This window comes from Canis aureus, chromosome 8, assembly GCF_053574225.1.
Source record: "Canis aureus isolate CA01 chromosome 8, VMU_Caureus_v.1.0, whole genome shotgun sequence".
Taxonomy (NCBI): Eukaryota; Metazoa; Chordata; class Mammalia; order Carnivora; family Canidae; genus Canis; species Canis aureus.
Window position 1 is genome coordinate 56,546,373 of NC_135618.1, and position 21,168 is coordinate 56,567,540.

The following is a 21,168-nucleotide window of genomic DNA, read 5'->3' on the forward strand; positions in this document are numbered from 1 at the left end:
TGGATTTGTAGTTCATTCTCTTCTTTATGTTTCAGTTTAGCATAGGGATTGCATTTGTATTTTCTTCTTAATCCCGTAAAATGTGTCTGGTTCTTTTTGTGTACTTTAGAATTAACACTAATCTCTTCTGTTTTCTACCCGTTTCCTGTTGGTGCTGCAATGTCACGTGACTTCTCTTCTGTTCCTGCAATGATTTCTCCCTTCTGCTTGTTTGCTTGGCTGGTGTTGCACATCTTTCTGTCTGTCCACTCAGGATGGCATTGTAGCAGATGAATCCCAAAACATGCAGTTTATGTCCAGTCAAAGCATGAAGCTTCCCCCTTCAAATAGTGCACTACCTAACCAGGCCCTTGGCTCCATAGCAGGGCTGGGTATGCAAAACTTGAATTCTGTTAGACAGGTAAGTCCATGTGTGTATTTTAGGCTCTCTGTTGAATGATTTGTATAAGTAATGAGATCTCTCTTACATGTAGTTACTGTGTTTAAATCAATAATACAGTGTGGTGTTGCGACATCTCTCCCTAAAGAATCCCACTGGTATTCTGTTGCTGTTGGCTTGGTTTTTGTAGAATGGCAATCCCAGTATGTTTGGTGTTGGAAACACAGCAGCACAACCCCGGGGCATGCAGCAGCCTCCAGCACAACCTCTTAGTTCATCTCAGCCTAATCTTCGTGCTCAAGTGCCTCCTCCATTACTCTCCCCTCAGGTAATCACTCTTGCCCTACTCTCTCCTATTGACCTGAAAAAACTTGATATTTGGATGAGGTAACTAATTATTCATCCTTGGGTCAGTTGGTGTCTTTGAGATGCAGCTAATTCAGGGTCAGCTGTCCTTACAGAAGGACATAGTAGGGTGAAGAAAATGAGTCCACATTAAATGAAACCTGAAATTGACCATTACCTTCCATAAAACCTCTTGAGGGGAGGAGGGCAATAGCAAAGCAAATTGGTTGGTTTAAGATTCACCCCATCCTCTTTCAGTTAACCCAGGAATGTATATATGAATCGGAAAGTAAAGGAAGACCAAGTATAACCAACCCTCCTAAATAATAGTCCACAGATTTAATTGCTCTATTGACAGCACAGAATATACCATACATTTAGTTAGTTTTGAGTTACGTGATCAACATTATTGACTTGCCATTGTGATCCTAAGGTTCCAGTTTCATTGCTGAAGTATGCACCAAACAACGGTGGCCTGAATCCGCTCTTTGGCCCTCAACAGGTAGCCATGCTGAACCAGCTATCCCAACTAAACCAGCTTTCTCAGATCTCCCAGTTACAGGTAAGTAGAGTAACGACCTTATACAGTATACATTTATTGAGCCTCTCTTGTGTGCGGGAAGTGTAACAAACAAAGCTGGCTGCAGTTGCCCTCAGGGAGCTTAGAGGGATCACTGAGGACGTATCATGAACACAAAGGGCAGGAGCTTTGAGAGCACCCCTAGCCAGGTCAGGATGGCAGAGGGGAAGGGTGGTGTGATCAGGGAAAATGTCCCTGGTGAAGTACAAGTTTCTACTGAATGAGAAACAGAATTCAACAGCGGCTCGAGGCCAGGGAGTCCCAGGAAGAGGTTACCCTAGATGAAGTCACACTGTAGGTGTGTGTGTCCCATGTGGTCACCTGAAGCTCGTACCTCTTTGATGCTGCAACACTGATGACCTTTTTACCCCTTTCTCTCCAGAGATTGTTAGCGCAGCAGCAAAGGGCGCAGAGTCAGAGAAGCGTGCCTTCTGGGAACCGGCAGCAGCAAGACCAGCAGGTAGATCATATCCTTCCCCTGGCTTTGTTTAGCCTGAACTCACTGCAGTGGAAAATGCTTTTATTAAAATAGAATGAAATATGTGGTTAGTTAAGTCTCCTGTTTGTCTGGGAGTCATATTAACTGGTATATAGTGATTGTTCCCTTCCTGCCAAGGAGGAGGAGGTGAATTCAGCAACAAGGAGTATTTGGCTGTGAATCCTATCTGTCCACTGTTTCCCAACATCTTGCTGTTTCCAGGGTCGACCTCTTAGCGTGCAGCAGCAGATGATGCAGCAGTCCCGGCAACTCGATCCCAGCCTGTTGGTGAAGCAGCAGACCCCGCCATCTCAGCAGCAGCCACTCCATCAGCCAGCCATGAAATCCTTCCTCGAGAATGTCATGCCCCACACTACACCTGAGCTGCAGAAAGGGCCATCACCAATAAATGCTTTCAGCAACTTCCCGATAGGTGGGTTTCTCGTGGGGCTGAGCATTCAGCTAATGCTCGGGGCCACAGGCTTTTACTGTGTCTTCTTCCCAAGCGGCAGAGGTCTGTCCCATTGGGAAAAACATGCTAGCCCTGGGGTCTGTTCCCTCTCCAAGAGCTGCCTTGGTTCTTGTGGGTTCAGCTGGCACTCTTGCTTTGCAAGGCCTGTCTCCGTGCCAGAAAGTGACACTGCCTTCAAAACTCCCTGCTCTTTAGAGTGGGTTAGAATAAAGATGAAGTTGCTCTCAAGTTTCCTCGTAGAGCAGAATGGGAAAGGTTCTCAGAAACTGTATGCCAGAGACACCCTGAGCCATGCTGCTGTGTAGGAGCAGCTGGGAACAGTCACTTCTGTCCTTTAAGACCCTGGAATTGTGATCATCACCTACATCCTTAGGGATGATCTCTGATATGACTTTCTAGTCAAGGTGAGCTGATCACCCTGGTCACCCCTAAAGTTGGTCCCTTGTCTTTTTCTTCGTTCTGTCCCCAGGCTTTTATTCCTTTGGGAAATTTCAGGCCTGGATGTTTTCTCCTTCTTTGGGACTCTTTTCTCCTTGTGTCTTTGATTCTGTTTTGAACCTTGATTGTTCCCACCCTCTTCATTACATCTTTTCTTCCTGTCTTTTCCCTTAAAATGGTTTCTTGTAAACCAGCTTGGTTGGTTGCTATCCCAGACAGTTAGCTAGCATGTTCCAGGCTTTGGGCAGGGGGCTGGGGCCTGCTGTTGCTTCACCCTGGCTGGACTGTGCACGATTTGGCTTCCCTGGCATTCCATGGACTCCTCAGCTAGGATATCGGTTGCACTCTGAGTCCTTGGGATTGTTAGCAATCTCTTTACATTTCCAGAAGCAGGCTCTTGTCAGTTACCACTGTGGGTGAATACCTTAGAAGCCATTTGTTGGTGACCAGGTGATCTTGGAGACAGTAGTACGGTGGTGAAAGAATACTCCAGCACAGTGAGAGGTTGTGAGGTGACTCTCGTGTTTGCATACTGGACATATAAATTGGGCCAATGAGGAGATAAGTTTCTAAATATGGGATTTCCTGTTCTGATAGACTTTACGGCAAGAGATACTTTTAGGGGTGCCTGGGAAGGTCAGTCCGACTTTTGGTTCTGGCTCAGGTCGTGATCTCAGGATTGTGAGATTGAGCACTCAGCACAGAATCTGCTTGAGATTCTTTCCCCTCCCTCACTCCTGCTCCTCCCCCTGCGTCTGCTTGCACGTGCGTGCACACTCTCCCTCTCTCTCTGTTTCAAATGAATATAAAAGAGAAAAAAAAAAGCTACTTCTTCCTGGTTAAGAAGTCTGTGTAACCCATACAAACATGGTATGGTTGTCTAAATCAGGCATTGGCAGACTAGAGCCTGTAGACCAGATTTGGCCAGCTGCTGGTTTTGTAAATAAAGTTTTATTGGAACACAGCTGTACTCTTTTGTTAATGTATTTTCTGTGGCTGCTTTTTTGCTACAACAGAAAGGCATAGAGACACAGACCTTGTGGCCACAGACCTGAGATACAGTTACTGTCTGAACCTTCACAGAAAAATTTGTCAGATCTTGGGTCTAGTTGAGGAGTCCAGAGAAGTGGCAAATGTAATTGCTGTTTCCAAAAATAGGTATGATATTAGAGAATTCACATTATTAAAGTTTTTAAGTTTGACCTCATATCATATGGACTGTCATCAAACCCCAGTATTTAAAACCATTTGTTTGGGGATGCCTGGGTGGCTCAGCCGTTGAGTGTCTGCCTTCGGTTCAGGGCATGATCCCAGGATCTGGGATCAAGTCCCTCATTGAGCTCCTTGTGGGGAGCTTGCTTCTCCCTCTGCCTGTGTCTCTGCCTCTCTCCCTGTGTCTCTCATGAATAAAAATCTTAAAAAAACAAAAAACAAAAAAACACACACACACATACACATTTGTTTTGGAACCTTAGAATAAGAACCACCTGACCATGTGTTAAAGATTCTGTCTCCCACTAAAAAGTCTTTTTTTTTTTTTAATCAGCATCTCACATGATTCTGATGTTGATGATCCCTGGGTCACGCTTAAGAAACCCTCACTTACCGGTCAGTTTTCTGACCAGAATATCTAAGATTGAAATTTCCATCCTTATTCCAAGAGAATATCTGAACCTGATGTGTGTCATCAGCAAAGTTCAAGGAAATTGCGCCCTGAAACATGGGTGCCTCACCCTTAAGAATAGTTGTTAGAGCAAGACATTTTTACTTTTAAATGACAGTGTCTTTTGTCTGGTCAGCCAGTTGAAAATTGTTATTTACAAGCAAAAGATAACAACTGAAAGTGATCATATTTCTTCATGCATGGTGCCCTTGGGAAATAGCTAAAGAGATCTATTTTAGGGACGCCTGGTGGCTCAGTGGGTTGAATGTGTGACTCTTGGTTTCAGCTCAGGTCATGATCCTCAGAGCTGTGAGATCGAGCCCCATGTGGGGTGTGTGCTCCCCCCCCCCCACCTCCATGCCGCCCCATGTGCACACTCTAATAAATTAATAATTCTTGTTTAAAAAATAAAAGACCTATTTTATTAGAGATAAACTTTAATATTTGGCTTCCATAATTATCTCTTACAGAAATTGTAAAATAATCAAAATTAGGGACGCCTGGGTGGCTCAGTGGTTGAGCATCTGCCTTCAGCTCAGGGCGTGATCTCAGGTTCCTGGGATTGAGTCCCGCATCAGGCTCCCTGCAAGGATCCTACTTCTCCCCATGCCTGTGTCTGCCTCTCTCTTGGTCTCTTATGAATAAATCTTTTTTTAAAAAATAATCAAAATTATATGGAGAAACAATTTTCCACAGTTAATGCAATTATAGTTTTAACAGTTTTGTGGTTTGAAAACATTGGGTTATTGAATATTAGAATAGCTATTTAGGATTTCTGTTTGTTGCTTTCATTGATAACGTAGCCATGGCTCTTTCAGTGTTGTTTCTGCAAGCCTTCGCTGGGGGCCCAGAGAGTCTGTTCTGCCTGCCTTGCCTTGTCTGTAATCATTTGGCTATGCCACATTTGCAGGGTGATATTTATTAAGACACATTCACAGGATTGAAAACAGATTAGTTACGTGTGTTTTTCTAGAAAATGGAAGTTGTGGTATCAGAAGGAAAGTGTGCTATGTTTTATAAAGTGGTTTTTCAGGACACCCTGGGGGGCTCAGTGCTTGAGTGTCTGCCTTTAGCTCGGGTTGTGATCCCAGGTCCTGGGATTGAGTCTGGCACCAGGCTTCCCACAGAGAGCCTGCTTCTCCCCCTGCCTGTCTCTGCCTCTCTCTGTGTGTCTCTCATGAATGAATAAATAAAATCTTTTTTAAAAAAATTGTTTATAAAGAGGTTTTTCTATTAAAGTATTATTTTATTTTTAGGCTTGAACTCAAACTTGAATGTAAATATGGATATGAACAGTATTAAAGAGCCACAGTCAAGACTAAGGAAGTGGACTACAGTGGACAGCATTTCTGTGAACACATCTTTGGATCAAAACTCCAGCAAACATGGTAGGAAATACATTTTTGCATGTTACACATACAAAAAATGTAGAATACTAAATATAGGCCTTTATTTTATTGTCTTTATTATTTATTTTTAGGAGGGGGTGGGATGGATAAGGGCAGAAAGAGAGAGAATCTTAAGCAGACTCCACACCCAGGACAGAGCCCCAGCACCCAGCTCAGTCTCATGATCAAGAATTGGAGGCTTAAAAAAAAAAAAAAAAGAATTGGAGGCTTAACCAACTGAGCCACCCAGGTGCCCCCTAACCCTAGACCTTTTTTTTATTTCATTTATTATTAGGAATTTGTACCTCTTATTTTCTTCTTTTAAAGATTTTATTTATTTATTCATGGGAGACACAGAGAGAGAGGCAGAGACATAGGCAGAGAGAGAAGCAGGCTCCATGCAGGGAGCCCGATGTGGGACTTGATCCCAGGACTCCAACACGCCCCAGGCCAAAGGCAGGCGCTCAACTGCTGGGCTTCCCAGGCATCCCTCTTAGCTTATTCTTTTTTTTTTTTTTAAGGTTTTATTTATTTTATTTAAGAGAGCACAAGCAGGGGGAGCAGCAGGCAGAATGTTTCCTCATTACTGAAAAATGCTTTATTAGTTACTGAATTAGTTAAAAAAGAAAAGCAAAATTAACCTTTATTACAGCTATTGTACAAAATAGAGATTAAATATACATTTGTGTTTTAAAAATTCTTCCCCCTTTGATGGTTATTTAGGTTTTTGCAGTTTTTTGTTGCTTTTGTAATGTTATACTTAACATTTAGTCAATTTAGTATGATGAGAGTATTAATTCCCAGCAGAATTTGATTCTGCCATTTTTGTTTAATGGTACATTTTCTTCATATATTTTACTGCTATGTGTAAATCATTTATAGATTCAATATTATTTTTTCCTCACCCATCAATTAAAATTTTTTTTAATTTCATTTTTACCTTATCAAATATTATCACTTCACCTGTATTAATGAAATATCTTCTGCTTTCCAAGGACTGTGAATATATAGATACATATGGACATGCATGCACACAGTTGAGTATATGTGAGGAAAAATACCCTGAAGGAACTCATTTGTGCAAAAAATAAGTATGTGAAGAACTTTAGTACACTATGATAAGTACTATGAATATGATTCCATATGATGGTACAAATAGCATGATAATGTGAAGTCCATTGGAAGATTGAGTCAGAAATGAGGAATGGTGGGTGTGGTAGGTGTGGAAGGCCTTCACAGAGACTGCTGTGCCGAGTCTTCCACTTTATCACACAGAGAAGTAGAGAAAGAGGAACAAAAACAGTATGTAGCATTTGAAACGTTAAAAAACAGAAGAGTCTGATAGGTTCTGTTGTGTGGGCCTGTCACAGGTGAAGGGACAAAGAGGAAGGAGGAAGGCAAAACTAGGATAGTAGGTATGGAGCAAATCACAGACCACTTTATGCTATAAGTCATTTAAAACTTGAAAGTGGTGGCTATCCAGGGGCAAAGAAGACTCAAGGCAGTATGAGACAGAAGGCCATGGATGTGGAAGGAGTGCACCAGAACGAGCCTTAGAATTAAGGACAGGAGGGCTGGCTGTGTAACCTAACTCCTTGGGCAAGCATGGGATCATGGGTAACATGACAGCTTGCAGGGAACATTGGTTGGGTGGGAGCATTAGAGTGTGGTTGTGCAGGTAACAGGGGGCGTAAATGTGGGAATCAGAGGCCTGGTGGGACAGATACTAAATGGATTTTAGGCTTGTTGGGCCTGGTATTTGGGGGATTGCCCAATACCCAGTAAGAAATTAGGAATAGAGGCCAGCACTCAAGAAAAATATGAGCTAGAATAAGATTTGGTACTCATCAGAATGTTGAGGTCATGGACAGAGCCCAGAAAAAACAAGGACAGCATCCTGGAGCCGTGCATGGTGAAAGGAGTGGCTGGAGAGGTCAGATGTACAGAACTAGCAAAACATTTCCACCATATGGTTTTCTGTCTTCTCAGGTTAAAATGAATTTTCCCGTGTCTGCCTTGCATATCCAAGCCTGAGTTTCTTTGTAAAAATGACCTCTCCCTTCCCTTGCACTGCTGTGGTGGACATTACCATCCCTCATGTGTTGTCCAGTGCTCAAGGTCCTGGCTGATGGCATGTCTTAATATACAACAGTCCTTGGGCAACATAGGTTTTGAAGTCAGATACACTTGGTATTCCATCCCAGTTCCTAAACTTCTTAAGCCATGGTGTTTACATCTACAAAAGGAAATGATACCTCCCAGAATTGTTGAGAGGACTGAACAAGGTAGCTCAGCTCTCCCTTGTTGCCTAGAACCTGGTGTGTAGGCATGGGGCAGCGGGTGCAGGCTTCCTGTAAGCAACCTGTTAATTTTGTTTGCTTTGATTGACTTCAGTTAATAAAGTGGTTTTGTGTTTTATTTTGTCTTCTTTTTTAAACTTAGTATCAATCATCATTTTTAACTGTATTTTATTGCATACAGTTTTCTTTTGCACAAATCTATAATTCGCTTAAACAATAAATATTTTTATTACTGTATACATAGCAATTTATTTAAATAAATAAATATTTTATTTATTTATTCATAGAGAGGCAGAGACACAGACAGAGGGAGAAGCAGGCTCCATGCAGGGAGCCCGATGTGGGACTCGATCCCGGGTCTCCAGGATCACACCCCAGGCTGCAGGCGGCGCCAAACCGCTGTGCCACCGGGGCTGCCCATACGTAGCAATTTAATGAATGCATTCTGGGAGTGTTCTCTGCAGAATACAGAGGAAGAGGTGAATACTTTATCTCTTCAGTCTAGATCCCTGTCATATTTCTCCTCCTACCCCATTCTTCATTTACTTATTGACATTTGAAAATTAGTCATTCTTTCTTTGTTTTTTAATGTTTTTTATTGTTTTTAATTTCTTTTATTTTTTAAGATTTTATTTATTTATTCATGAGAGACACAGAGAGGCAGAGGCACAGGCAGAGGGAGAATTAGGCTCCACGCAGGAGGCCCTACATGGGACTTGATCCCGGGTCCCCAGGATCACGCCCTGGGCCGAAGGCAGACGCTAAACTGCTGAGCCACCCAGGCGTCCCCGTTTCTTTGTTTTTTAAAAGTATTTTTCTCAGATTCCTGGATGGCTCAGTCAGTTAAGCATCCGGCTCTTGATTTCAGCTCACATCATGATCTCAGGGTTGTGGGATCAAGCCCCCTGTCAGGCTTTTCGCTCAGTGTGGGGTCTACTTGAGATTCTCTCCCTCTCCCACTACCCCTTCCACCAACTCCTGCTTGCTTGTCCACTCTAAAATCTTTAAAAAAATTTTTAAAATATTTTTCTATTAAGAAATTTTTAAGCATATTTTCCTATCAGTAATACAGATTACTTGATATTTACCGGTTCTCTCACCCCCAGAATGTTCTTGTTTTCTCTACTTTAGCAGGTGGCTTAATTAATATTAGGTAACAAGGCCAGTAGTCTTCATTTCCTAGGTACTATTGATATCTCCAGACTTTTATTTTATCCCCTTAAAATCAAGAATGTTTGATAGGATGTATTACTCTGTTTGGTTGCTTTTATTCTTTCTTTATGGTTGTTTTTTCTTCTTTGTAAAAGTGACTTCAGAAATAATCCTTGAGCTGGTTGTGGTTTTGGTCTTCAGCTCCAGAAAGGACAGTTAGTTTGATACCTGTATGTAAAAACCTTCTGAATTTCAAGTCTTAGAATGTTGGCTTTTTTAGGGACAGTGGATCACTCAATCGGTTAAATATCCAACTCTTAATATTGGCTCAGGTCATGATCTCAGAGTTGTGATATAAGCCCTGCATCGGGCTCTGTGCTGGGTGTGGAGTGTGCTTGAGATTCTCTCCCTTTGGCCCACTCGTACTAGCTCGCTTTCTGTCAAGAAAAAAAAAAAAAAAGGAGGGCACCTACCTGGATGTCTCAGTCAGTTGTCTGTCTCTAGCTCAGGTCATGATCCTGGGGTCCCAGGTTCCAGCCCCACATCAGGGTCCTTGCTCAGCAGGGAGTCTGCTTCTCCTTCTACCACTACCACTGCCTGTGCTCTCATGCTCTCTCTTTCAAATAAATAAAATCTTTTAAAAAGGGGGGGGAGAATATAATGGCCTTTTAAAAAAGCGCTTCAATCTTTTTTTTTTTTTTTTTTTTTTTTTTGCTTTTCAATCTTTTTAAAGAAAATGCTTTTTCTTATAATGATAACCCTCCAGTTACTCTCACTTGCTCCCCGAACTGCTCCTTTTTGATCAGTGGCTCCTCTTCTCTCCCCTTAGTATCTTTCTCTCTCCTGGCAGACTTAGAATCATCTTCTTGGGTTCACTCTTTGTTGGCTTTGTTTTCTCTTCTCCTAATATAAAATTAAACAGGGGCACCTGGGTGGCTCAGTGGTTGAGCATCTGCCTTTGGCTCAGGGCATGATCCCAATGTCCTGGGATCAAGTCCCATGTTGTGCTCCCCACAAGGAGCGTACTTCTCCCTGTGCCTGTGTCTCTGCCTCTTTCTCTGTCTCTCATGAATACATAAAAGTTAAAAAAAAAAAAAAAAAAGAAAGAAAGAAATGTTATCGTATTATGTTAATACTTTGGTGTAATTTTCCTTTTTCCCTTAAAAAAAAAATTTCACATCTAAATGTATTCAGGAGGGCTCTCTCCCAAAGCTGCCAGCCCACATGTTACGTTTTGTTAGACCCTCACTATTTTGAAAGTCAGCTTTTTGAACCAGCATCTATGTAAACATTCAGGCAATTTCACATACAAATTCTGACTTCTCGCATCTCATTAGAAATACAGAGATCTGGGAATCTCTGGGTGGCTCAGCTGTTTAACACCTGCCTTTGGCCCAGGGCGTGATCCTGGAGTCCCAGGATCTAGTCCCACGTCTGGCTCTCGGTATGGAGCCTGCTTCTTCCTCTGCATGTGTCTTTGCCCCTCTCTCTCTCTCTCTCTCTCATATGAATAAATAAAATCTTTTAAAAAAGAAAAGGTAAGAAAGAAAGAAATACAGAGGTCTGGCGGCCCCAGGCTCCAAAGCAGTACATACCCAGAGCAGAGTAGCCCACAGCCCATGCGCTTGCGGCTCATTGTCCTCCCTATTGTCTTCTCTACTCAGCTTAGTGCTGGTGTCATTTGCCTTTGCCCTTACTTGGGACTGTTGGGGGGGGGGGTTTGCTTCATTTCTCTTCTCACTCCCCTCACACCTGTGCCCCTCCTCTCTTTGGTGGAGAGAGATTTTCCTATAGTCCCTAACCGGGGAAATATTTCCCCATAGTGGTGTTTTTGTTTGGAGAAGGACCATGGCATTTTGCCTGTAACCGGCCTCCTTTGCTTCTTTATAAATGCTGAGCAGCCTTGCTGGCATTTGTGCTTCCCTGTTATAGATAAGAGGGGCTGTTATCCCCTAGCAGTAGAGCAGCATAGAGGTCATTGTTAAGAGGGTCATTGTTAATAGTCATATTCAGGCTTACATCAGACATAAGCTGAGCCTGTGGGAAGGAGAGGCCTGTGGGGAAGGCCTTGGCTGGCATTGACCACTTGCAACACAATCTTAGGTGGGTTGTCTTTTTATCACCGTTTAGCTCTAGTAAGTTAATTTTGGAGCAAGAAGAAAGAGCAAGTGCAGGAGATCTTGTGTGTCAGAGGTGGCCAAGACCACTTTCGAGTTGACAGAAGAATTGACAGAACTCAGAAAAGCTGTAATACCCATGGTTATGAGTATTAATTACAGCAAAAGAATCAATTGAAAGTTAGCAGGGGGGATCCCTGGGTGGCGCAGCGGTTTAGCGCCTGTCTTTGGCCCAGGGCGCGATCCTGGAGACCCGGGATCGAATCCCACATCGGGCTCCCGGTGCATGGAGCCTGCTTCTCCCTCTGCCTGTGTCTCTGCCTCTCTCTCTCTCTCTCTGTGTGTGACAATCATAAATAAATAAAAATTTAAAAATAAATAAATAAATAAATAAAAAAATAGAAAGTTAGCAGGGGAAAAAGACGCTTAGGGCACAGTCCAGGAAAAATTTCCTATTGTCCCCTCCCATTGGAGTTTCACAGACCTAATTCTCCAGCAGTGATGTGTGAAACCACGTACAAAGTATTGCCGACCAAAGAAGCTCTCCCAAGATTGATGTCCTGGGTTTCTACTGCGGCCAGTCATAATAGTCATCAAGCACCTGCACCAGTCAGTCCCCAATCCCCTGCAGACCTGTCAGAGGTCAGATAAAAACACAGTATGACAGTATGACCCAGGCCTTAGATAGACAGATACAGGTGTTCACCAGAAGTCACGTTATTGCCATAAACGATCTGGTATGGCTGAGGCCCAGGGTCTGCAAAGGTACTCTTAACCTGCAGGGTATTCTCTGGGCTTGGAGGAGTTAAGAGCCAGGCCTGAAGCTCTTTGCAGTGTGTACACTGGACCTACTGTGCTTAACCCTTTACTGCACAACCCCCAGAGTAAAGAAAGCTAGATTTATTAAGGGAAATAGGGTGGAATGGAGGCAAGGACATCTGATCAGAAAATTGTGTATCACAGCAGGATTGGACTAAATTATCTGTGATGCTTTATGGTCCTAAGATTCTGCAACTAGAAGGCCATTTATAAAATCTTTTCCCGGGGATCCCTGGGTGGCTCGGCGGTTTAGCGCCTGCCTTTGGCCCAGGGCACGATCCTGGAGTCCCGGGATCAAGTCCCACGTCGGGCTCCCGGCATGGAGCCTGCTTCTCCCTCCTCCTGTGTCTCTCCTCTCTCTCTCTCTTTATGTCTATCATAAATAAATAAATAAATCTTTAAAAAAAATAAATAAAATCTTTTCCCCTCGTCAGCACACAGCACAGTGTCCTGGGGAGGGGGCACAGATATAAAAGAATATTCAGTCTTAGGATTGAGGGCCGTAGGGAACGGATTCCAGAAGGCCTGTGATCTTTTAAGCTGGGATATGAAAGATAACAGTAGTTAACCAAGCAGAGATGATGGGAAGGGGACCCCAGGGGTGATGGGTGGAAGCATTATAAGTGATTGAAGAGTTTGAATGTTAGCCCCTCTGCCTTGGAGAACTGTTGGAGAATGTTAAGCTGAGAAGTGGCCTGATAAGTGTTTTGGGATTTGGCTGTGGTTTGGATACCTGGGGAGTGGAGGTAGACAGGCAGATTGGCTGGGAAACCTATGTGTATGATTCAGAGCTTAGACAGGAAACAATGGTAGCCTGACTAGTATAACAGTGTTATGCCATCGTTTCACAGTACATAGAGAAGTGTTGAATCATTGTGTTATACACCTTAAATTAATACAATGTTCTGTGTCAGCTATATATATAAACATTTTTTGAAGACAAGATTCAAGTTATAAAGGTATCCACTAGGGAATCCCTGGGTGGCACAGCGGTTTGGCGCCTGCCTTTGGCCCAGGGCACGATCCTGGAGACCCGGGATCGAATCCCACATCGGGCTCCCGGTGCATGGAGCCTGCTTCTCCCTCTGCCTGTGTCTCTGCGCCTCTCTCTCTCTCTCTCTGTGACTATCATAAATAAATAAAAATTAAAAAAAAAAAAAGTATCCACTAAAAAAAACCCTCCACAGGGGATCCCTGGGTGGCTCAGCGGTTTGGCGCCTGCCTTTGGCCCAGGGCGTGATCCTGGAGTCCCGGGATCAAGTCCCGCATCAGGCTCCCGGCATGGAGCCTGCTTCTCCCTCCTCCTGTGTCTCTGCCTCTCCCTCTCTCTCTCTCTCTATGTCTATCATAAATAAATGAATGAATGAATGAATGAATGAATGAATGAATGAATGAATGAATGAATGAATCTTAAAAAAAAAAACCACAATTTCAGAAAAAAATAAAAACAGATACCACATTTTCAGAGTTTTTAAAGAGTCTATAGAGAAATAGAAGGCATCATAAAATAATGAAAAACTGGGACCAAATATATGTCAAATTGATAAATATAAATGGGCCAAGCTAATTTATTAAATAATGAAATTCACATTGAATCATAAAGCAAAATCCAAATCTTTGCTGCATACAAGGGACCCAAAACAAAGTAATTCAGAAGGCTTTGCTTGGTGTGCAAAAGAACAAACAAACCAAAACAACAACCATGGTAAGCAGAATTGTTAGGACTTTGTGATTTAAGATAATAGGGGAGCCAGGAGAGCCTCTTTGCTTTCTAATTTAAGCAACATCACATCTGTTCCTCTGATTAATACCAAAAGGATATTTTTGTGACATTTGTTCCTTTCTGTTGGATTTTATCCTGAAACTTTATTTGACTAAACTTATCTTAAAGGTCAGTTTGCTGATTTGTGAACATTGGACTAATGATTATCAGAAATTGACGGTGAGATAGTCATGTGGCAGAAAGAACTTTGAACCCTAAATCAAACAGATCTGAATTCTAAGTCGAATTTGCCATTTGGTGGCATACCCATTTGGAATTTTTCTAAAGAATGGGAATGGTAGTTGACTCAGATGACAAAATGGCAAAATTAATATCCTGGATTTGAGAGCTAACTCTGCTACTTATTAGCTACTGGCAAATAACTTAACCTTTACCTTCTAAATGGGAATATGGTGTAGTACCTCCTGTGGTGTCTTGATGATGAATAAGGCAACACCTGCAGAGCACTTAAGCACTAGGACAGGGTGGGACTCTACTACCCTTTACGTGGCCTGTCAGCATGGACTTCCTCTTAGTTACTGCCTTCGTGGTTGGCTCACAACACACCTGCCTTTTTTTTTTTTTTTTTTTTTTTTAAGGATTCTATTTATTCATGAGAGACAGAGAGACATAGGCAGAGGGAGAAGCAGGCTCCATGCAGGGAGCCTGATGTGGGACTCGGTCCTGGGACTCCAGGATCATGCCCTGAGCCCAATGCAGGCGCTCAACCACTGAGCCACCCAGGCGTCCCAACACACTTGCCTCTTAAGACCACGGTGTGTCTCCAGTGCAAATCCAGGCCTGCTCGCTTCCAGCTACACCTGCCACCCATACAACCCTACCTTCCATTTTCTGCACCTCCTCCTATACAGTGGTTAATAGAACATAACTGGACTGTAGCTGCCTTTATGTCCAGCCTATTTTCCTTGTTAATAAAGTGAAGTTTTAATAAGTAGAAGTGGATTTATTTATTTATTTATTTGTTTGTTTGTTTATTTATTTTTTACGGAAAGCGGGGGAATACTTAGATCTCAGGTTCTTGCAGAAGAGTGAATCACTTAAAATTCGGCATCTGTGCTTGCTTACTGTGTATTACTTGAAACTGCTACTTCGTTCATACCCCACTCAGCTCCCAAGTGATTTTAATTCACTTTACAAAAAAGACACACTTTTCACTCAGATCAAAGTAAGTAGATAAGGAAGCAAGAGAAGAGAGGGGATGGAATTGGTGGAATAAGTGTGCCAAGTCAGGAATCGGTTGATGCCCACCAGCACTGGTGACATGAGGTCCTGTCAAAAGGCCAGCTCTGCTACCGAAGAACTGATCCAGAAAGTTGGGCACTATGACTGCAACCAGGGGAGCCTTTGTCACAGAGTAAACAAGGCTAAAGCAACATTTAGGGCTCTGCTGTATTTTTCCAGACGCTCATAGCAGAGCAGCCTTGTGTCTGTGATGAAGGCTTTTCCTCACACCTGCTTCAGGGCTGGCAGGAGTGCGTGGGTGTTGGTTTTCCTCTTCACCTTCTCTCCTCCTAACTAGCAAGTGTGCATCCTCACATTGGGTTATTGAAGCTAGAAGCTTAGTTCACATAATGCAATTATCTTTTTAAAAGTATGGCTCGGTGACTTTTAGTATCCTCTGAGTTGTGCAAATCGAACATTTCCCCTGTCCCAGAAGAGCCCTGGAGGAGTTTCTCTTTGCACCGCCCCTTCCCTTCCCTCCCAGTCATGCACAAGAACGAGTCTGTGTGCCATGGATTTGCCTGTGCTGGACGATTCATGGCGGTGGAACCATATGTGATCCAGTCCTCTGTGATGGGCCTCTGTTGGTGCGGCATGATGTTCTCAGGGTTCATCTGCGTGCAAATACGTATGCACGTTTGTATTGACATTTGTATCGGACAGTGCCATATTTGGTTGATCCATTCATCCTGTGCTGGATATTTGGGTCTAAAAGATGTACTTGATTTCTTCCTTTCTCCGGCCTCCACACCCAATCCGTCTGTGAATGGTGCCCGTGCTCCTTCCACAGGGCACAGTTGGATGCCTCGAGTTCTCTGCTGGCATGCCTTCGGTTCTCCATGCTGCAGCTGCTGTGATCTCAGGACAAATCAGGCGGTGTCACAATGTAAAGAACTCCTTGCTGGGTGCCGCAAAGCCCTGCAGGAGGGGGTTGCAAAATCCCATGCCTTCAGGAACAGTCAGGGTTGGCAGGGCCTGGGGTAGCCAGAGCACACACTGCACACCTCAGGGTTCTGTTTCATGTTACTCACTCTCCTGGTGTTTGTCAGAACTTTATTTCAGGGGTGCCTGGGGGGGCTCAGTTAAGCATCTGCCTTTGGCTCAGGTCATGATCTCGGGGTCCTGGGATCAAGCCCCGAGTTGGGCTCTCTGCTCAGTGAGGAGCCTGCTTCTCCATCTCCTTCTGCCCTTTCCCCTGCTTATGCGTGCTCTTGGTGCGCGTGCGCGCGCTCTCTTAAATAAATAAAATCTTAAAAAAAAAATGGTCTTTCAGTTCCTCACACATGCCAAGCTGCTTTTCTCCTCGGGTCTTTGTGCAGGCTGTTCCTACTGCCCAGAGTCTCCTCCCTGGACCTTTCTTGCATGCCAGTGTGGCCCTCCCTCTGTTTCCTTTCCATCCTCTGTGTACCCACCAGGCTGTTGGTAGACTATGCTGTAGTGTGGCCCGGCCCCTTGGTCTGTGCCTCCACAGGACCAGCACATAGTGTGGCAGCCCAAGCTGTTCTGCTAGGCGGCGAGGGGGGTTCACTTGTGTAAAGCATTAATCATTTTAAGATGTGTTCAGGGATGAGTATGGAGGATAAATCGCCAGAAAACAAATGACCGTTTATAAGCAAGAGTAAGTTGTCTTTTTGTGGGATTGGACACTCAATTCAGTAACAGGTGTCTTTACCGATGCTGTGTATAAGTCACAAGGGTTGTGTGTATAGGTAGAAATGTAAACATCCTGATAAGGATATTTGTTTTCATTATATACAGCGGTCATAGCAGTTTCCTGGATTCTCAGATACCTCTCTGCCACTTGCAGTGTTCTCCACCATAATTCTTTCTTTACCATAGCCGTGCTTCTTCCCTCCAATTCTCCTTATTCACCAACCTCCCAACAGCACACATCCCCCTGATAAGGAGTCCACTGTGCCTCTTTTTTTTTTTTTTTTTTTTTTTTTTTTTTTTTTTTTTAAATTCATGAGAGACAGGCAGAGGGAGAAGCAGGCTCCACACAGGGAGCCCGACGCGGGACTCGATCCCAGGTCTCCAGGATCATGCCCTGGGCTGAAGGCAGTGCTAAACCGCCGAGCCACCCGGGCTGCCCCACTGTGCCTGTTTTTAATTTAGGCCAAAATACAAGTGTTTTAATGATTTGGAAATAAGTTTGTGCCCATACTCTGGTCACTTATTGATGATTATGGGCCCTGTTCTTCTCCTTAAAATAAAATTCACTTGGTAATGTTCAGACCTCAGGACATAAGAGAACTAAAAGTGATTGAAGCCTGGAAGAGTTCAGAGTTTTCTTTTCCCCTTGCCTTTTCACTCAATCTACAGAACACAGTTTGGGACCACAGATACAATACAGAGTGTTCTTGTGATGCCTGAGGAAAATTAAGAAACTATAAGAAGTAAATTTGCTAGTGTATTTTGCCTCACATTCATTTTCATTTTTCTCTCTTTAGGTGCTATTTCAAGTGGTTTCAGGCTGGAAGAGTCTCCATTTGTTCCCTATGACTTTATGAACAGCAGTACTTCTCCAGCCAGCCCTCCGGGTTCAATAGGAGATGGCTGGCCACGTGCCAAATCGCCTAACGGCTCTAGCAGTGTTAACTGGCCACCAGGTAAAAGGCTGACGGCTTCTATCACAGTGCTTTGTTTCCATTGTGATTTCCTTATCTCTAGATATTCTAGTGAAGTAGCCCAGTTCTAGCAGATTGGACTGACTTCTGCTAAGGGTGGGAAGAGTGCACACATGACGCATGGAAAGCTCAGCATTGAGTCTCAGGTAGAGGAGCCAGTCTGGCGTGTAACCAGGCAGTGAAGGGGGATTGAGCCTCACTGACCGGTGTAAGGAAGAGCATACAACCTTTGTTCAGTGTTCCTCTTCATCTGCGTCAGGGACTAACTTGATGGTGTTTCATCCTGACTGAGGCATTATGAAAAATGCACTTACAGTCTTCCTTTCTGTTTGCATTGCTATAGCTCATAATCTAATAAAGCACTTTAAAATGTTACCGTTTAAGAGCAGCTGGCTGGCTCAGTCTGTAGAGCATACAGCTCTTGATCTCCAGGTTGTGAGTTTGAGCCTCACATTGGGTGTACAGTTTACTTAAAAATAAAATTTAAAAATAAAACGTTACAGTCTAAAAACATATAAACACAGATGATTTCATTTGCAAAACTATGCAAGTTTTTCATAAATAGCAGCTTATGTTACACTAATCATAGTACTGAATCAGCCTTTTAGAGTGCTAGTATTAACTGGAAATACTTAAGAATTGCATAGACATTAGGAATATAAGTTTTATATATTTAATAATGGATTTTTTTTAAGTGATGATTGAGCCTGAACTAATTTTAAGTTTTTGTTCCAGAATTTCGCCCTGGTGAACCATGGAAAGGTTATCCAAACATTGACCCTGAAACTGACCCTTACGTCACTCCTGGCAGTGTCATAAACAATCTTTCAATTAATACTGTGCGGGAAGTTGACCACCTCAGGGACAGGAACAGTGGTACGTAGGCGGGTACAAATCAGAATTTCTGAATGATGCTAGATGACATGGTTTAAGAATGGCTCAAGGCAGATGTGAAACTTTCAGCCTGTCATAGCACCTGACATTCCAAGGGAATCATGAAAATGAAAAGTGGATTCTCAGTTTTCCTATAGGTGACTCTTTGCCACTTTAAAAATGAGGATTTATTATCACTAGATATGATAAACACATAGGTTTACTTAAAGGACCAACAAATATTTGTCTTCCAGGAATTATAGTAGCAACTGAAGGGTCGTTCCCTACCTTATAGCAAGTTTCAAGTTTCAGTATTGTATTAAGAAATGGATGTTTCTAAAGATTAAAAAGGTTCAGGTAGTCTTCATTTATATGAAGAATATTATTATTCATTTATACACTCTGGTTGTTAAAGGACTTTTGTGTAAAGAAGCAATTTAGCTTTGTCTCTCTGAAAGTGAGTTTTTTGTTTTTTTGTGGTTTTTTTTTTTTTTCTTTTTTTAAGATTTTATTTATTGATTGATGAGAGACGCAGAGACACAGGCAGAGGGAGAGGCAGGCTCGGCTCCATGCAGGGAGCCCAACATGGGACTCGATCCCAGGTCTCCAGGATCACACCCTGGGCCGAAGACAGATGCTCAACTGCTGAGCCACCCAGGCTTGCCCGAAAGTGAAAATTAAGACCAGTTGAAGAGTCCCTCCAGTCCAGATGCACTTTTTAATAAGTTATCGAATAAAATCATCCTACCACCTACCATATGGGGATTCCTCACCCCAGAGTAGAGTATTCTGTGTGTGCACCGGAAGGAAGGTGAATGGAGTGAAAGAAAATATTTTCTGATTCTGTTCAAAACCTACACCCTCCTGTTCCTCTATACCTTTTATAACAAGGTATAAAATGCTGTTTTACATTAAATGAATGACCTTTTGTTAGTGAGTGTTTGCCATATCACAGTGTAAGGAAAGAATCCTCCTCATTCTAAAATGACTGAATTTAACAGACAACTACGCAGAAGTAGTTAAAGTACCCTTTGCTTTCCCAGCAAAACAGTGGGGACAGAGCCAAGGGTAGAGCCTCACACAGCCTTGTATGTAGTTGATAGAAGAATCAGGCAGCATGCAGAAACCGACTTCTTCCGTGTTTGTGGAAGATTGTCAGGAGAGTTTAGATCTGATGTTAGAAGAAGTGAACCATTGAAGGTTTTGAGAAGTCTTGCCATTGAGGGCAGGTGGTCTGATGGTGGTGGGCAAAAGGGATGGAGTGGGAAGCCAGAATGGAGCTGTTACAGATTCAGATGACAGTCCAGCCTGGGGCGAGAATGATGATCAACCAAGGGGTGGGGGGGAGTCGAAAATAAGGGGAAAGCCTGGGTTTGTGAGGCTGCTGGGGGTGCGACAGAGGGTGAGGGCGTGCTGGTGCTAGTGCCAGGGTTCTCTGGGCGTGGGGGTTCTGGTAAGATGTCGCTGTAGTTCAGACAGGGCTTGGGAGCAGGAGGAATTAGCCCTCCTTTTGGAGCCCAGATTGGTACTGAGAGCCAGCATTGTCTCAGAGTGTCACCGTGGAATGCCTTCTCACAGGCAGTTCCAAGAGTCAGGCAGGGGAGGGAAGATGCCTCCCTGAGCCACCCCAAGTCAGAATGATGAGCAGGCCCTTTGGGTGCACTGCTATGAAGACAGGTAGGCAGGTGCAGCCTTGGGCACCGTCCCTGGGTCCCAGCATCCATTTGCTTCCTTGTGACCTTACTGTTACATTGAAGCCTCACTGGATGCTTCTGCTTATTCTTCAAGTTGCCATGTCCCTTGTTCTGGGGCTGACTAATTGGGCTCTTCCCCCACGTAGGGTCATCCTCATCCTTGAACACCACGCTGCCTTCAACTAGTGCCTGGTCATCCATTCGTGCCTCCAACTACAACGTTCCCCTCAGCAGTACAGCACAAAGCACTTCAGGTGGGCCTTGTCCTGGGCTTGCCAAGGAACGGGGGAGCCAGCACCTGGGGCTGGGGTTGGGGCTAGGGCTATTGTGTGGAACTCTCCTCTCACTAGCTGAAGTCTTCTCAGGGAGGCAGGAGAATATATTCCCGAGCCTGGGAAAATACTTGTGACACCATTTGTCCCTTATTAAAGTTGACTGTATTTTCTAAAGCAACCCACTTTCACTGAGCCAGTCTTGCTATCATCCAAGAGCCAGCTCAGTTAAATGCAATTTCATGTGAAGCAGTTCTCAAAAGTACCAGCTTTTATTTTTGTACTTTCCAAACCTTTGCAGACTGATATTTCTGTAAAGTATAGTAAACCTGAACTTGGAATTGTTAGAAAGCGATCCCATAATTGGGGGCCTGTGGCAATGGCAGACCATTGTCCGTTTACAGACGCTCGCTCTGAATTTCTGTACATATTCTGTCCCAGACCAGTGAGAACCTGCGTAGTGACCAGTCTTCCGACCACACTTTGACTCACTCTGATTTAAAGGATTTGCACTTTAAAAATCAAGTAGAAAAGTAGTGGACAGTGACAGAAGTGATAAAATTTTCC

At 43.6% G+C, this 21,168-nt stretch overlaps 1 protein-coding gene and 1 long non-coding RNA gene across 16 annotated transcripts in view; one reads left to right on the forward strand and one right to left on the reverse strand.

The window, feature by feature from the left end:
• The window catches only part of TNRC6A (trinucleotide repeat containing adaptor 6A), a 207,377-nt gene that overhangs the window by 179,340 nt on the left and 6,869 nt on the right, over positions 1-21,168 (forward strand). For 12 of the 14 annotated variants that reach the window (XR_013385101.1, XR_013385100.1, XM_077907066.1 and 9 more), the window contains 9 exons: positions 254-400; positions 570-707; positions 1,158-1,286; positions 1,687-1,764; positions 2,005-2,215; positions 5,612-5,743; positions 17,586-17,744; positions 18,498-18,638; positions 20,476-20,583. Coding sequence is in view for 12 of the 14 variants with exons in the window: in XM_077907066.1 (XP_077763192.1) it covers positions 254-400; positions 570-707; positions 1,158-1,286; positions 1,687-1,764; positions 2,005-2,215; positions 5,612-5,743; positions 17,586-17,744; positions 18,498-18,638; positions 20,476-20,583 (1,243 nt within the window). In the remaining 2 variants the exon portion in view is untranslated. The remainder of the gene's footprint in view (positions 1-253; positions 401-569; positions 708-1,157; positions 1,287-1,686; positions 1,765-2,004; positions 2,216-5,611; positions 5,744-17,585; positions 17,745-18,497; positions 18,639-20,475; positions 20,584-21,168) is intronic. The other 2 variants (XM_077907056.1, XM_077907058.1) reach the window with 2 other exon arrangements.
• Positions 9,046-11,134, reverse strand: LOC144319214 (uncharacterized). Of its 2 annotated transcripts, none has more exons than XR_013385109.1 (3): positions 10,791-11,134; positions 9,972-10,098; positions 9,046-9,829 (listed from the first exon to the last, which is right to left on the reverse strand). It is a non-coding gene; the product is annotated as an uncharacterized LOC144319214 (long non-coding RNA). The 2 variants fall into 2 exon arrangements; XR_013385108.1 differs by having other exon boundaries at positions 9,046-9,423; positions 9,669-9,829; positions 9,972-11,134.